The 16,631-nt window shown below is 39.8% G+C and overlaps 1 protein-coding gene across 1 annotated transcript; it reads left to right on the forward strand.

Annotated features, from left to right (window-relative positions):
* Window positions 1–783: 783 nt before the first annotated feature.
* On the forward strand, window positions 784–12,118 carry nes (nestin). The gene is made up of 4 exons (XM_029115809.2): window positions 784–1,802; window positions 2,600–2,724; window positions 6,827–6,900; window positions 7,764–12,118. The coding sequence occupies exons 1-4, from the start codon at window positions 996–998 to the stop codon at window positions 11,087–11,089; spliced, it is 4,332 nt and encodes a 1,443-aa protein (XP_028971642.2). The 5' UTR covers window positions 784–995; the 3' UTR covers window positions 11,090–12,118.
* The last annotated feature ends 4,513 nt before the right edge of the window (window positions 12,119–16,631 follow it).

The raw sequence follows: 16,631 nt of genomic DNA on the forward strand, positions 1-16,631 counted from the left end.
GTTTGCATTAGTATCACAGACAACAATTTTGTTAAACAGAAAATATAGGACTAGTGTAAAAATCAGGATATTTTGTTCGGGGTGTTTTTTGTTTACTATTTAGTTGTTTACTAAGTTAATATAGTTAGCTGAAATACAACATAGCTGATTCATGCCAAATTGCACAAAATAATGCCTAGGTAGATATTTAATAGAAAATCTGCTGTTTACAGCTATAATTATAATTTACAACATTAACAATGTCTACATTGTATTTCTGATCAATTTATGTTATTTTAACAGATTCTTTTTTTGACCTTTTCAAGTGACCTTGAACTTTTGAACGGTAGAGTTTATGCCAGCCATCTATAACACCAAATGTACTGGTTGTATTTCATCACCAAAACGTAATGGCTGAATCGCTGATCTTGTGGTGAAAGATGTTAACAAACCAAATAAAAGCAAAATCAGTTGTCTGATTAAATGAGTTTTGAAACATACTTCTAAAAATACTAAAAAAGATACAAAAACAGGACTTTAAGGGGTTGTTGTAATTTTCAACAACTTTCACCAGAGGGGAGTATTTCGTTCAAAGTGGACCTAGAACACAGTATAGAACATCTGACAGACACGCCTCCATTTTTTCTTTCATGTGGGCGGGCCACTCTGGTCTACTTAGTGCAAAGTGAATAAGATGTTTCCAGCAGTGCTAGAGTTAAACCCCAAATTACATCATTGCTTCCTCCCACCTTCCTCTCTTCTACCCTCTCCATCCCTCCTCCCCTCTCTCCCCCTCTGCCCTCCCTCTGCATTGATTCCACTATGAAAGGAGAGTGTGTCACCAGTCGTCATACTACAGAAGGATTGAAGCCTCACGGCACATACTGAAGTCACACAGGCTTGGAGAGAGAAACTGAATCAGCACTTCACGTCACACACTGACAGACAGACTGCTCGCTTCAGAGAGAGACTCTTTACTTAACCAGCATCTCTTCATTTTCTCAATACCTCTTGAGATGCAGCGCCATAGTATCCAAAATCTTCCCAGCCACCGGAAAGATGAGAAGCTTGATATGCTGAACCTCAACCAGCGCCTGGAGACCTACTTGGGCCGCGTGGGGCTGCTAGAGGAGGAGAATGAGCTGCTACGCCGGGAGATCCAGACCCTGAAAGGCAGCAGCCAGGGGGGGCAGATGGGTCTGGATGGCAACTTGAGGCTGGCCAGGCAGGAAGTGCACGAAGCCTGGAGGGAGAAGGACCGGGTAGAGCTGGAGCTAGGGAGCCTGGGTGAGGAGCTCCAAACCCTGGGGCTGCAGAGGCAGTGGGTGGCTGATGCCCATGGGGAGGTGAAGAAGAAGTTGGAGGAGAGCAGGAAGCAGATGGAAGAGGAGAAGAGGGCTCAGGTCTGGCTTAGAGGGAAGGTGAACCAACTAGAGGAACAAATCCAGTTCCAGATACAAACCCACCAGGAGGATGTTGCCAACTTAAAAGACACACTAATCCATGTCACACCTCCACCACCAACCCATAGCGGCACCCAGCTGCCCAACCTCCAGGAGCTGGGTGTGGAGTACTCCCAGATGGCGGTCAGGGTGTGGCAGGAGGCGGCTGTGCTGTATCAGGGCCAGGTAGATAGTCTGGAGAGGTCTCTAAGCCAAGCCAGGAACCGCCTGGTCCAGGTTGGCCAGGAGAAGACTGAGAGCCTACTGCAACTTCAGGCGCTGGAGAAGGAGCTGACATCAGCCCAGGAAAGACGACACTATCTAGAGAGGAGTGTGTCCCAACGGGATGACAAGCAGAGGCAGGAGATCCAAAACCTGCAGGTAACAACCACTAATGTTGATCTTTGTGTGGCGATTGGTTTAAACTACTTAGTAATGTCAATATCTAATAAACTTGTAATATTATATATTCATAGATAGTAGTATGAATTAGGTTTTTCTGAAATACTTTCTATCTATACTAAATATTTAGGATTTCTGGGACGTATTGTCTGAGTGCAATGTCAGGGATTTAGAACTGTCACATTGTTTCAGTCAAAAAACAAAAGACTATATGCTCTTTTCTTGCCAAATGATGATGACAGGTAGAACCACTTTTAGGTATTTTCTGCGAAGGAGGTTAGGGCAGTGGCGGAGAAAACTGGAGCAAAACTGAATGATTAAAATAACATTTATAGCAGAATGTTTGCCAAATGTCCCAAAATAAAGATATTAATGAATTTAAAATAGAGTTATTTGATTAGAACACACATATGTTTTGGTTAGTGTGCTGATGTTTGTGATGTTTGAACATGCCAAAAGCGTTATGTCTGAGAAGCCTCATCTTGTGCTTCTACTGGGACTTTGGAAGATGGAAAATGGACAATTAATGGACAATTATTAATGCTAATGAAATATTTCAATACATATTGTTGGATACTCCATTAATGTGGGGTATTGGAAATTATTAGAGGTTGCAGATTATTCACTGGGTTCAATCATTCATTGCAGGCAAAAACATTCTAAGTTCTTGACATAAGCTCCTTCCAAGGGACCAGGAGAATTCAGTGTTTGTGAGTTATGGTTAGATTACAACAATGCAATTTCAAGTATATGACTTTTCCTTTCCTGTTCCTCAGGCCCATCTAGAGGTGTTGGAAATGGAGAAGGATGCGCTGGGAGACCAGATTGATGGTCTCCTGATAGAAAGTCAGGGTCTCCTACAGTTGAAGATGTCTCTAGGCATGGAGGTGGCCACATACAGGTACCAGTCACATCTAAACGGTAGCACTATACTATAGACTATAGACATTCTGGTCCAAATGCTAAAAGTTAACTAGTAAATCATACCAAGGTGTCAAGGGAAGTTTTGTGTGAAATTTTAGTTTTGCAAGGAACTTTGACTTTCAAGCTAAATTATATTTTTCTTTATCTGCTGTTGTGTACAACCACTTATCTTTACATGTCAATGATATAGCAGACCATCTCATTTAGAGCAAATTACAGTAAGAGTAAAAACTATGCATTCCTTACTCAATAGTAGTAAGTGAACTCAATGCAGATGCTATCAGTACTGAGCCAGGGCTAGAAGCAAGAGAAAAACAATGATCCCTGTCAAAAAGCCAGTAAATATTGTCTTGTCCATTCCTTAGTAATACATCCCTGTTTCCAAAAAAGTTGGGACAACGTGTAAAATGTATAGAAACAAAATTTGATGCCATTAACACATTTCAAAATAGTTGGGACAGAGGCAACAAAAGACTGGAAAAGTTGTGTAATGCTAAAAAACGAAATCTGGTGGAAAATCTCACAACTAATTGGCAAAAGTTCAGTAACATGATTGGGTATTAAAAAATCATTCCAGAGAGGATAGGTCTGTCAGAATTGAGAATTGAGTCCTTCTGTGAAGGACTGCTAGGTCAATTGTGCAACAATTTAAGAATTTCTCAACATAAACTTGCAAAGAGTGTGGGGATCTCATTATCTACAGTATATAATATCATTAAAAGATTCAGAGAATACTGAGAAATCTTTGTATGCAAGAAATATTGGATGGCTGAGATCTTCGGGCCCTCAGACGGCACTGCATTAACAACAGACACGATTCTGTAGTGGAAATCACTTCACGGGCTCAGGAACACTTCCGAAAACCATTGTCTGTGATCAGAGTACATCGCTGCATCCACAAATGCAAGTTAAAACTCAACCATGCAAAGAAAAAACACATGTAAACAAGATCCAGTTCCCACTGCCACGTTCTCTGGACCTGAGCTCATGGAAAAGTGGAAAATTGAGGTAAAGTGGAAAAGTGGAAAATCATTTTTGGGAATCATGGAGAGTGACCATCCGGCTTGTTATTGGTGCACAGTTCAAAAGCCAGCATGCGTGATGGTGTGGGGATGCATTAGTGCACAAGGCATTGGTTATTTGCGTATCTGTGAAGGCACCATTTATCCTGAACAATGTATACAGGTGTTGGAGCAATTTATGCTGCCATCCAGACAACAATTTTTTCAGGGAAGACCTTGCTCATTTCAGCAAGAGAATGCAAACCACATTCTGCACGTATTACAACAGCATGGCTCCACAGAAAAAGTGTCTGGGTGCAAAACTGGCCTGCCTGCAGTCCAGACCTGTCACCCGTTGAAAACATTTGGCGCATTATGAAATGAAAAATACGACAAAGGTGACCCTGAAATGTTGAGCAGCTAAAATCCTACATCAAGCAATAATAGGAATACATATCACTTTTGAAACTACAGCAGTCTTTATAGAAAACAGGGTTGTATTTCCATTGTTTGCTAGATTATTTTCTATTTTACTAACACATTGCTTTTCTGCATATTTGTCAGAAAGACCTCATTATTAACCCCATTTAATAAGTTTTTAATGCCTTCAAAAGATGACATTTCTACCGACTAAGACTAAGCCCACCCCCACCCCCCATAGTGTAGAAGAATACAGAGATGTTGATGAATTGTCCAGCAGGGCTCAGCCATCTGGCCTAAAGGTCATCAGCTGCAAAAGGCCTTGTGTCTGGTGCTCTCTTTCCCTGCTCTCCCCCATGCATAGTGACCCCAAAGTACGAGCCTGGATTTACCAACTAGCAGGGATTGGTCAGCGTATCAGCAGGGATTGATCAGCGTATCAGCAGGGATTGGTCAGCGTATCAGCAGGGATTGGTCAGCGTATCAGCAGGGATTTGTCCGTTTATCAGCAGGGATTGGTTAGCATATCAGCAGGGATTGGTCAGCATATCAACAGGGATTGGTCAACCTATTAATTCATATTATCTGCAACAATACACCAAAACATTAAATGTAACTCAATGAGGAACACTTGGAATGTCCTGCTGGGATCATATTGGGGTATTTATGTGCCTCGGTTCATAGGTATTGATTTGTTAGAGAGGCTGAAGTGAATGTGTGTTAGAATGGGTGTGGTCTGCATCTGAGAAGAAAACATCAAAGAATGTCAGTTTGAGAGAAGACTTATTGATGGCAGTGGAGTTCAATGCAAATGGCTTAACAATAGCAATGACATCCCCCTATTTCCATAACAACAGATCTCACATTGCCAACAACTCTCTCTTTGCTCCTTTCCCATAGGCAAAAATAATATATTTGAATACATTTTTACAAAATATATGTGTGTGTATTTACATATATTTATATGACAGATATCGAAACATATGCTTGTACAGCTCTGGAAAAAATGAAGAGACCACTCCTAATTTTTCTTAAATCAGCATCTCTACATGTATGGCAGCCATTCCATTCCAGTGTCTGTTAAATTCCAACACAGGAACATCTAATTTTACTTAATGAGTTACTGATTAGGTGATTATCTGAACCAAATCTAATTTAACGAGGAAAAGTATAAAAACCACTGCTGTGGTCATCACTATCCTCTTGCAATAGGACCAGCTGGATGGCAAAAACAGTAGAAAAACAATAACTCAAAGATAATTTGAATGAAAAAAAATACTATTCAGCATGACAAAAGAGTTGAAAAGAAAAGAAAAGCTTTGAGTGAGGAAAAGAAGGGTTCTGGCATCACTGGCAGAGGGATACAATGAGCATCAGGTTGCTTCCATCCTGAAATTTTCAAAGAAGGCAGTTTATAAGAACAAGGTCAAGCAACAGATACTGGGGACAACAAAGCTACAGACTGGCAGAGGGCAAAAACGACTGTCCACTGACCAAGATGACCGTCAACTCATTTGAATATCACTCAACAACCGTAGGATGACATCAAGTGACCTACAAAAAGAATGGCAAACATAAGCTGGGGTGAAGTGTACGGCGAAGACGGTTCAAAACTTGCTCCTAGGGGCAGGGCTGAAGTCAGGCAAAGCTAGAAAAAAGCCCTTCATCAATGAAAAGCAAAGAAGAGCCAGGCTGAAGTTTGCAAAAGACTATAAGGATTGGACTGTAGAGGAATGGAATAAGGTAATCTTCTCTGATGAGTAAAATTTTCAACACTTGACAACCAACACCTGGTTGTCTAATGGTTAGATGGAGACCTGGAGAGGCCTACAAGCCACAGTGTCTTGCACCCACTGTGAAATTTGGTGGAGGAATGGTTATGATCTGGGGATGCTTCAGCTAGGCTGGAATTGGGCAGATTTGTCTTTGTGAAAGCATGAATCAAGCCAAGTACAAGGTTATCCAGGAAGAACACCTGCTTCCTTCTGCTCTAACAATGTTCCCCACATCTGAGAATTGTTTTTTCCAGCAGGACAATGCTCCATGCTGCACAGCCAGGTCAATCAAGGTGTGAATGGAGGACAACCAGATCAAGACCCTGTCATGGCCACCTGAATATCCAGACCTGAACCTCATTGAAAACCTCTAGAATTTGAACAAGATGAAGATGGATGGTCACAAGCCATCGAACAAAGCCAAACTACCTGAATTTTTGTGCTAGCGATGACATTAAGTCACCCAACAGCAATGTGACAAGCTGGTGGAGGGTATGCCAAGATGCATGAAAGCTGTGATAAAAAATCAGGGTTATTCCACCCTATCTGGTTAGAGAATGTTTTTGGGTGTGTTTTACAGATATATTTCCATATTCATTTTATCCATATATACATATTATAAATATTGTCAACCAGTGTATATAAATCTGTTTTTGTTTTATTGAAATATGTTCTGACATATTATTTTTGCATAAATCCCACCTCATGATATAATTTCAGAATACAGTCGTAGTAAACAAAACTGAAATTATTTACGTGAACTGTCAAATTCATTATTATGATGTTTCTAACCATCTTTCTAACCATCTTGTGTGTGTTTTAGATGAAATCACTTCCCCTTTATGAATACTCCTCTTATTTGTCTGTGTCTTTTCTTCTTCAGAGCATTACTCGACAATGAAAATTTGAAGGGAAATTTCTCTTCAACCAGTCACCGAAGAAGAATATCCATACCTGGTAATTCATCACGTGAAACCGAGCAGCAGTGTGGGCAACACTGGTGTAGGACAATACAGTTTGATGTGTTTCATAGCCATCACCACCTATCTGTGTAGTGGATTGTATTTATAAACGCTAGACACCAAATAGTAGGGGATGATGTGTGGTGGTGTGGAGACTGAAATGGGCCCTTTAAGGTCTGTGACAAAGTCCACCTAAAAGGTTATTGAGCCATCTGGCATTGCTTTCCTGTAATTCAGACTTGAGGGGAAGGAAGTCAAAATCAATATGTCCCCATTACTGCCAAACCACTGTTCAGGAGAACATGTATCCTAATATTACCTTTGGGAGGGGGTTTATGGATCTCTGTCAACCTATGATAAAATGCAAGACATTATGGGCGCCTCTTGAGTGGTGCATGGGCGAGTATGCCTGGTTCTGTCAATGCAAACTGGGTTTAATATCTGGTTCTGTCTCTGCAAGCTGGTTCAAAACCTGATTCCGCCACACCGTCCTTGGCTGGAAGTCCCATGAGAGGGTTATTCCTTGGGATGAGTCTGGCACCTTCAAGTTAACTAAGGTTGTTAGTCAAAGATATGTTTTTCTCTAAGGAAGTTGTTTCTGTTGACTTCCTGGTTTAGCAATCATTATGAGAAGCAGCAAATTTTGGTGGGCATGTATTAGAAGATGCACATCTCAATCTTTAATATCAGGTGCCTGTAGAGAGTTGCTGTCACATGAAAAGGTTGTAGTAGAAATTTGATTAAATCATGAGAAAACATGAAGATATTATGAAGGTTTGCAAGTATTTTAGAAATTGTACCTATTAAAATACTGCACACTTTATACCAATTCAATAGCTATTTTCTTGTTATTTACAGGTGGAGTGCATAGCCCTCGAGGTGTAAAGCAAAGCTTCCAGACCCAGGTGGCCACTGGCCACAGGATCAATTCTGCCTCTACCATCCATGGAATGAGGACACACTCCAAGTCAACAATGTATTCATCACCAATCGCTCCAAATTGTGTAACTGTAAATAAAACACCTGAGAGATCTGAAATGACTGAGGAACAGCCTGTTAACTTTAACATAGAGGCCAAACAGCAGCCATGTTGGGCAACACCTTACCCCAAAGTACCACAGAATGGAATTGCTGTCGACTACTTCAGACCCCAGGATGTCAATGAAGAAGTCAACTATGCTGAACCTCTCTCTCCTCACACTGAAGAGGCAGGAGTTGATTTTATAGTGATGCATGGATCCTCTGACCTTGAGTATCAATCCATTTGGAATAGGGAAAAGGAAAAAGAGGATCAGAACATAGTCAGAACTTGGCCCGCTGAAGAGACAACCCTTATGGAATCTAACACTGTGCCATCGGATGGTCAAAAACTCTGCAGCCCTTCAGTGAGCTATGGAAATGCACAATCTACTTGTTCAATGACAGAGGCACATTCAGATTTCTCAGTGAATGATGAAAATGATGGAAATCTTGAAATGTCTAATGAAAAAGAGGAACCTCTCCCAGATCACCCTTACAGTCACATGAATGAATTGAAGGAAGGACACCTAGAAACCACAGAGAATTATGAAGAATTTGTTGAAAATGAAGACTTGGAATGCAAGACATTCACAAACAGTCAAGAATCTGAGTGTGGGGTGGGGAGAGGTGTTTACAACAATCCAGAAGAGTTAAAACAAGAGAAGGATATTTCATATAAATCTACTCAACCCTCCCTCTGCTCGGAAGATGCGTTTCACCATGTTAGAAGACTGGAGGAAGGTGTTGTAAGTCTCATCAAAGATAATGACGAAAAGGATATCTCTAACAAATATGAGATTCAACTGGAAGATGAATTGCAACCCCATGGATATTTGAAGGATGAAAAGTTGAAAAGATTGGAAGGATTAAATGAGGAAAATGATATGACAAAAGTCGTTGATGAGTTCAGCCAGCTGGAGAATATCTCATATGAATCTGCTCAAACTTCAAGCTGTTTAAAAGAGATATTTCCCCAAGCTGAAAGTGTAAAGGAAAGTGATTTCAATCTTTCCATAAGGGATGAAGAACATGATATGACTAATGAAAGCGAACAACCAGATGAACTGAGGCCCTATGGGAATGTAACCACTGGATGGGAAGAAGTGGGGTGCTTCAGCGAGAAAAACGTAATGAGCGAAAGAATGGATGGTCGTGAAGAAGGAAATGATCTCCTGAAAGAGGAAGAGATGTTAATTCACAGAGAATCCCAACCCAATCAAACTGAGCAAAATATACCAGCTAATGGACAGAAACTCAATGCAGATGAGGAAGAACACCTACTCTCAGGTGGAGAAAAATGTAATCTATCTGACCAAGAGAATGTACTCTCAGGTGGAGAAAAATGTAATCTATCTGACCAAGAGAATGTAATCTCAGGTGGAGAAAAATGTAATCTATCTGAACAAGAGAATGTACTCTCAGGTGGAGAAAAATGTAATCTATCTGACCAAGAGAATGTACTCTCAGGTGGAGAAAAATGTAATCTATCTGAACAAGAGAATGTACTCTCAGGTGGAGAAAAATGTAATCTATCTGAACAAGAGAATGTACTCTCAGGTGGAGAAAAATGTAATCTATCTGAACAAGAGAATGTACTCTCAGGTGGAGAAAAATGTAATCTATCTGACCAAGAGAATGTACTCTCAGGTGGAGAAAATCTTAAGGTATCTGAACAAGAGCAAATTGGTGAAAAACTGAATCTATCCGACAATGACAAAGAGCATGAAGATGACACTCCCAGTACATCTATTTCGGGGAGGGCTGAGCTAATAGGCAACAGCTACGCTCAGGAAAACACACTGGCTGACACACGTCCCCTAATCCGGTACAAGAGCGACGAGACAGATGCCAATACTCAGGCCTCATACATGGGAGAAAGTGATGCCAGTGATGGAGAAGAGGACAAGGAGGTTGGACAGACAGGATTATGCACCTTGGGTGAAGGTAAATCCAAACGGTTTGATACAATGGAAGACCTGTATGAAGAGTCCGAAGGCCATGCCATGGATCAGGAAGGTAAGATGGGCTCCACACAAACAGAGGACACGGATGGTAGCCAAGCAATGGGGTATGGCACATTAGGGAACAATGACAAACATGCTGAAGATTCATGGAACCCGAAGGCAGAAGAGGAGCAATTCTACGAAGAACTTGCAACCACTGGAGGGTACTCAAACATTTACAGTGATGAGGATTATAATGAAGAGAAAATTGATAGATTGGTGGAGCAGGAGTTAGAGAATTTATCTATATCCAGTTACAGTGAACATTTTATTGGGCCGATGAGTAAGAGCGGGTCAGCATTAAGCCTTCAGGCAAAAGACATGAGCAGTGAAGAGGTGGAGCAGATACACTCAGTAAACCTGAATCAATCTGGACAAATACCTCTAAGGGAAGAAAAACTAAATGAATCTCAGCTAGACCATATACCTTCAAGCGGCGATGAACTGAATCTATCAGAGTCAGAGGAAATACCTTCAGGTAGAGAGACACTGAGTCAATCTGAGCAGGAGTATAAACCTTCAGAGACTATGTCTTCGCTGCACTCCAGGATTCTAATGACATCTGAAAACACATCTCTTAGAGGCCATGCAGTCAAAATGTCCCAAGCAGAATACTTGACTCCAGATGTTTTTAGTACAGAACTGGGATCTGACACCGACGAACAAGAAAAAGAGAATGACCAGGAACTGTCTGCGCTGAATGATGTGAATCAAACTAAAGATCATTCCAACCATAGCAAAGTGAACAGCAGGCCTGGGATTCCAACCGATATGAACAAATCTGATATTGAGTCCAACAGCTCAGATGATGACTCGCCAAATGCTAGCCAGTATTTGGAACCTGTCACTAGAGCAAATGTAACGAGAGATCAGGAAGACTTGTTAGATGTGGCTATCTCTCAGGAAAGGCATTCCTCTGTGGATTGCTCTTCTCTTCTGCAACATTCTACTGGGGAGGTCACAAATGAGGAAACAACCCATGAAGATCTTCAGGCAGACAAAGCGGAAGTCTTCAAAAGTCCAAATAAACACCCAGAGTCTGAAGCCTTGGCTAACAACGTTGTCGGGGGGGATCTGGAGAATCCGCAGATGGCCAATTGGAACACAAATATGGAGGGTGACACAACTAAAGCTTCCTCCATCGAAGACGATGAGAAATGAAGGCCCCAACAGGTGATGCAGCCTTTGTGTTCAGATACGGTGGAATGTGTAAATGTTGCTTCTGAAGACGTGGGAGAATCCTGGTCATTGGGGGACGAATAGGAACAATTTCTAAAAGGAGTAATGTTTCTACAAGAAGTAAAATAGACGATCAATCACTGAGAGTGTAAAACTACAGATAACGTTTTTCAATTTGAGCATTGATTTACAATCCTTTCCCTAACATGAACGTGCCATATTCATGTAATATCACATAAAATCTTGAACATTTATTAAGTAATCATCCAAGCAGAATTAGTTTTTTTTGCTAGAAAATCAAAGTGGTGCCTTTGGGGCACACCTTGCTGATATTAACCACCAGTGTGCCTACTCCATCTGAGGACAGGGACCTGTTTGAAAGATTTACATCTCGATTATTATGTTTTTTTCTTCTTCTAAATGAATTGGAGAGGCCATAACTGAAACTGTACTTCATTTGATTGTACTGATAAATCCAAAGCCAAAACATGCAAAATGTTCTAAAGGAGAACCATGTGTTTTTCTAGTGTCAACTTTTAGCTTAACATCTTAGTTCATTTCCTAAAGACATTTTTGTATAGAGTAGATGTTTTGTTTTAACAATGTTTTTGCATAAACGTTTAATTATTATTCTTCACACTACAAGGTTTGATATCCAAATAGTTTTGCATACATCTGAAAACATTTCAAACACTGTTTCACAAAGTATGGCTGACATTATTAGTGTATGTGCGATATCAGTCCACAACCCTCCCTGTGCACTGATGGGTATTTGTTACAATAAAGCAACCTGAATTTGTGTTCTTCGGGCTAGAATTGCAAAACAAACTTAAAATGTAGTAAATAGGCATAATGAAGCATGACAAATATGTTAACAATTGTATTTCAAACTTCTTCTGACTTATTTTATGCATGCTGCCATTAACTCCACAGTGAAACATATACATTTTGTAAAGCTTTTATGAAATGTAATGAGGAAAAACTAATAAAAATGGAAACAAATAAACACAATACAGTCTGGCATTCAGTAGTCTCCTCTGACAGAGACCAGGACACACTGAGGTGTGAGACTAACTGTCCGGCACTAGCTTGAAGCTCTTCATAGACATAAAAGTATGAGCTCAGACTAGGTAAGGAAAACAACTGGCTTCTCCTTTAGCATCCATCTCTGTCTCCTCTGTGCATCACATGATAGTTATAGAGAGCCAGGGACGGCGTGGGAGGCCATGGCTAGATTTGGCACCATCCCAGCTTAAATAGCCTCAATGCAGGCTGGCTAACAAAGCCACACTGAGCACTCAGTAGCAAAGAACTGTCCCATGGGAAGACTAAGAGAAAGAATATGCAACAAGGAACAATGGGTGACTTCCCCTCCCTCCTTTTCCTGCCACAAGGCCCTCTTCCCCCTTTTTCTCATTCATTAGTCAGTTTCCAGAACAATGGAGGCTATTTTAGCTGTGGGTTGCCTGCTCACTGCTCAAATCTGTTCGGTGACTGATTGAATAAGGGGGGAAGCACAGCCCATTGACGAAGAGAGGAGCTGGGTTTTGGAATGGCATTGTGACATTGGACTGTCCATTCCCGGGCTTGTTACTGGAAACACTACTGTCACTGTGGACTAACAACATTAAATCATCTGTATTTAATCACAGTTCAACAGAGGTGTAGTGGAGGGACGTGCTATACATGTCCATCTCAGTGGATATAGTCTGCTGACTAACAGACAGGTGGCCCGGCATCTGATGCAAGAGACTGAAAGTGCTTGGGTCAGTCCGGCCACAGCTGTGACCAGACAGACCACAGTGGCTATGGTAGGGGGATGGTCTCAGCTGGAAGGCTTTGTCCGCGTGCATGCGTGCGTGTCCAAAATGTGCTTATCATCACATTGTTTCCTGTCACCATTTTAAAATTCTAGTTTGTTGGATTACTATTAAGTTAAAGGCAAACATTACAATTAGGGAAACTTATGAATTATTTGTCTGGACCTCAGAAAGATAGAAACATGAATGTGTGTTTTGAGTGTGTTTGAAAGAGTTCAAGCTCTGTGTAGACAGTGTATTTGACCTCCAACAACCACGCATAATACTGTGAGTATAGTGAAATTCAAAGGTATTTGACCTTGAATCTTTTTACAAGCTGTTGCATTACAAAGTGGGTTCCAGTGAGATTTCTTTTTGCTAACCACCTTTACAAAAATTCTGTACATGTCAAAGTGGAAGAAAGTTAATTTATTTTTATATTACTGACAAATAATAATAATAAACATGAATATACCTTGATTAGATATATTCACTATTCCCATGATATAAACACTTTCGGAAGCAAAGACATCGGTGAGTCTTTTGGGGTAAGTTTAAGACCGTTTCATATTTGATTCTGCTGTATTTGTCCCATTATTCTTTCAAATATTCATCAAGGACTGTAAAAGTGATGGTGATTATAGCTTGAAAGCAATCGATTTAAAGTGAAACTGTACCACAGAAACCTTCACTGTCTTCATGGTAAGCAACTCCAGTGCAGAGAGGCGAGTTCCCCTCCCCTCCCCTCCGACGCAGATTGAAGCTTGAGGTTTGATTGTGATGAGTCATTGGTTAATTTGGTTTATTTAAGCAGAGGCCATACCATGAGCCAGCCACCACCAATTTTGAAAACAAGTTACTTTCACCACAACATAAGGCTTTGGATTTTGGTCGAAAAAGCCTGTTGCTTTGATACGTTTGTTGTTTGCAGTGTTATGTTTCTGCCTTGCTGCATGCAGGATGCTTGTTTTGGAAAACTCTTATTCTGTGTGTGTCTACTCTTCTGTTTATTGTCACAACAACGTTGCTTATATATCCTTAATTGTCACCCATGCCAGCATTATAACTGTATCTGTTTCAAAATCACCAGTGTTCACATGATATCCCTGAACAGTTTCCTTAATGTCCTGCAGCTCAGTTCAGAAGGACACAAGGGAAATTCTAGAAGCAGGTAAGTTGATCCGCACTGAACAATGAGATCACTTTGAGAAAAATACTTGTGTCCCTTTTAACATCAAACTCACTACTACACCCTTGGAAGGACAATTATCTTTTAATATGTCATCCACAGCATAAAAATTAAAATGACAATGTTTTTAGGAGACAGACAATGTGTGATTTGTTATTGTTATCCATCTACTAATAACTCATTAGGACTGAAAGTATAGCTGAATCTGGGCCTGAAATGAAATACTTGACCGAAGGACCTTACAGCTCTCTGTGTGTAGATGGAGAAAGGGGGTAAATTCAATTAATTGTATTATTTCACATAAAGAAACAAGTGAACCCACACACCTTATTATGAGATTTGTTAAGGCAAATTATACTCTCAAACTAATTTCGTCTTGTTTTGGTAAATACATGCACTTTTTTCAAGGTCTTTTTCATTTATCAATATGTAAACATTTGTGAAATGTTCTTTTCACTTTAACATGAAATATAAACAAGGAAAAAAGTAGACACAGTGGCTTCTGACTGGGTTCAGCTGTATTTGATATCTCAGGCCGCAGCTGTTGCTCTGAAGAATGTGTGAATCATTGTACCAGAAAAGGCACCCTATTATGATGAGATCATGTCTGGCAGGCACAAACAGGGTGAGAGAAACAATGTCCTTGACTCTCTAATTACTCTAAAATGACCGCCTTGCCAGAGTAGGGATGAGAGTATGTCTCAACCAAATTGCTCTAAATAAAACCTACTGTGATTATATTTTTGGGACTCACTGACGCTAGTCTGCATGGTAATGAACATGTTCATATATTCTGAAATATTGTGTACACTGATGGAAGACCTAGTGGATTATTTTTCAGTTGGCTCAAGGGAGCTGGGCAGCAGCAGATGTCCACTATAATCTGATTGAAGATATCCTCCTGTGAATTCACTGCATCACTTAGGAAAGAAGCCATGCATAATGGACTGGCCACACCCTGGCCCATCCGTGACTGACACACACACACACACACACACACACACACAAGAAAAAATAAGGACCCACTGCTTATCTGTTATCACTGGTTATCTGATAATAATGTTGCCACCAGTTGGCTCTCCTCAGTTTGGAAGTTGTTAATACTTGTCCATTGTCACTTGAAACAGAAGTGTGTGTATGTATGTGAGAGTCAAAGGCTGCGGCACAAAACAGCCAACCATCAGGCTGACACTGAAGGACCATAAATCTCTGTTCATCGCATAAAAATATCAGATAGAAGAAACGTGAATTTATTAGGCATTGGTTTACTGTTCAGCCTAATGTCCAATGACATATTTAAAAACTTAACATTTTGTCAGTGGAAACATCATCATGCAATGAATAAACACATCAACATATGAATTCTCCATTAAAACTCACCCACTCCTGTCTTTCTAAGAACATTTAGCTTCCTTTAATCCCACAACAGCGAAACCTATAGAAACTGTAATTGTACAGAAAAGCTCGTTATTTTATTGAAATAATTTCAGAATCAGAATTGACCAGTTAGTCCTAAATACATTTATTTCTTTAGAAAACTGGCATATGTTCAGGGGTTGTAGAATTATTTAGTGTCTAATACTCCACAATGCCTAAAGCATTTCAGCACATCTGGTGACATCTAGTGGTGAAAATGCATTACAGCAATTACTTAAATTTCCAACATTTTGGGGGAAGTAATCACACTCACAATAGTACCAGTCTGTCACTTATCAAACATTGTCAGAAAACAAGTCTGATAGAGAACACAAAGGCACGTTATAACGTATCACAATAACAAACCAAACTTCTTTGTAGGTCAACTTGTCTATTTAATATATAAAATACGGTAAAACATACGAAAAAAGGACAGGGAGGGACAAATGGATACTTTGGTACAATAACAAACACTTTTTTTTGTAAAAGCAGTATAGAATTTGTAATAACATGTCAGTGCATACTTTATTTATGAAAATATACACAAATTGTATATCATTCTCCAAAAACAAAACAAAAAAAAAATATTTTTACAACAAAAAGCAGACTAGCCGAACACAATATATTAGCTATAATTTATTTGAAACTTGTTTCTTCAATGTCTATTTTATGTGTGTGTGATGTATACTCTTATTGATATTACATTTCATATTCATTTCCTATAACATGATTCATTGTTTGTTACGCCCATGCATTGACATCATTGTGTCTGGTCAGAAATAAATTAAATGAGTCTTGTCCCCACTGTACTATGTGTAGACTAAGTTGACAAAACAGTTGACAAAAAAATTGCAGCATTGAACTGGTCTTTATATTCAGTTTGTATACCACCTCTTTCCATCAGCTTACATGTACTAATATTACTACATCTGTCTCCTTTTATGAATCGTGCAATATTAGTAACACCCTTTGAAGAAAACATAAACCAGAAAAACAAAACAAAAATATATTTATATAATATTTATATATAATAAAATAAAATTCAAATAAAACAATATTTCTACTCTACACAAAACCGCAAAAAATAAAATTGCCTTTTCAATATCATCATTACAATTTC

Source organism: Esox lucius, chromosome 20 (assembly GCF_011004845.1).
Source record: "Esox lucius isolate fEsoLuc1 chromosome 20, fEsoLuc1.pri, whole genome shotgun sequence".
Lineage (NCBI taxonomy): Eukaryota > Metazoa > Chordata > Actinopteri > Esociformes > Esocidae > Esox > Esox lucius.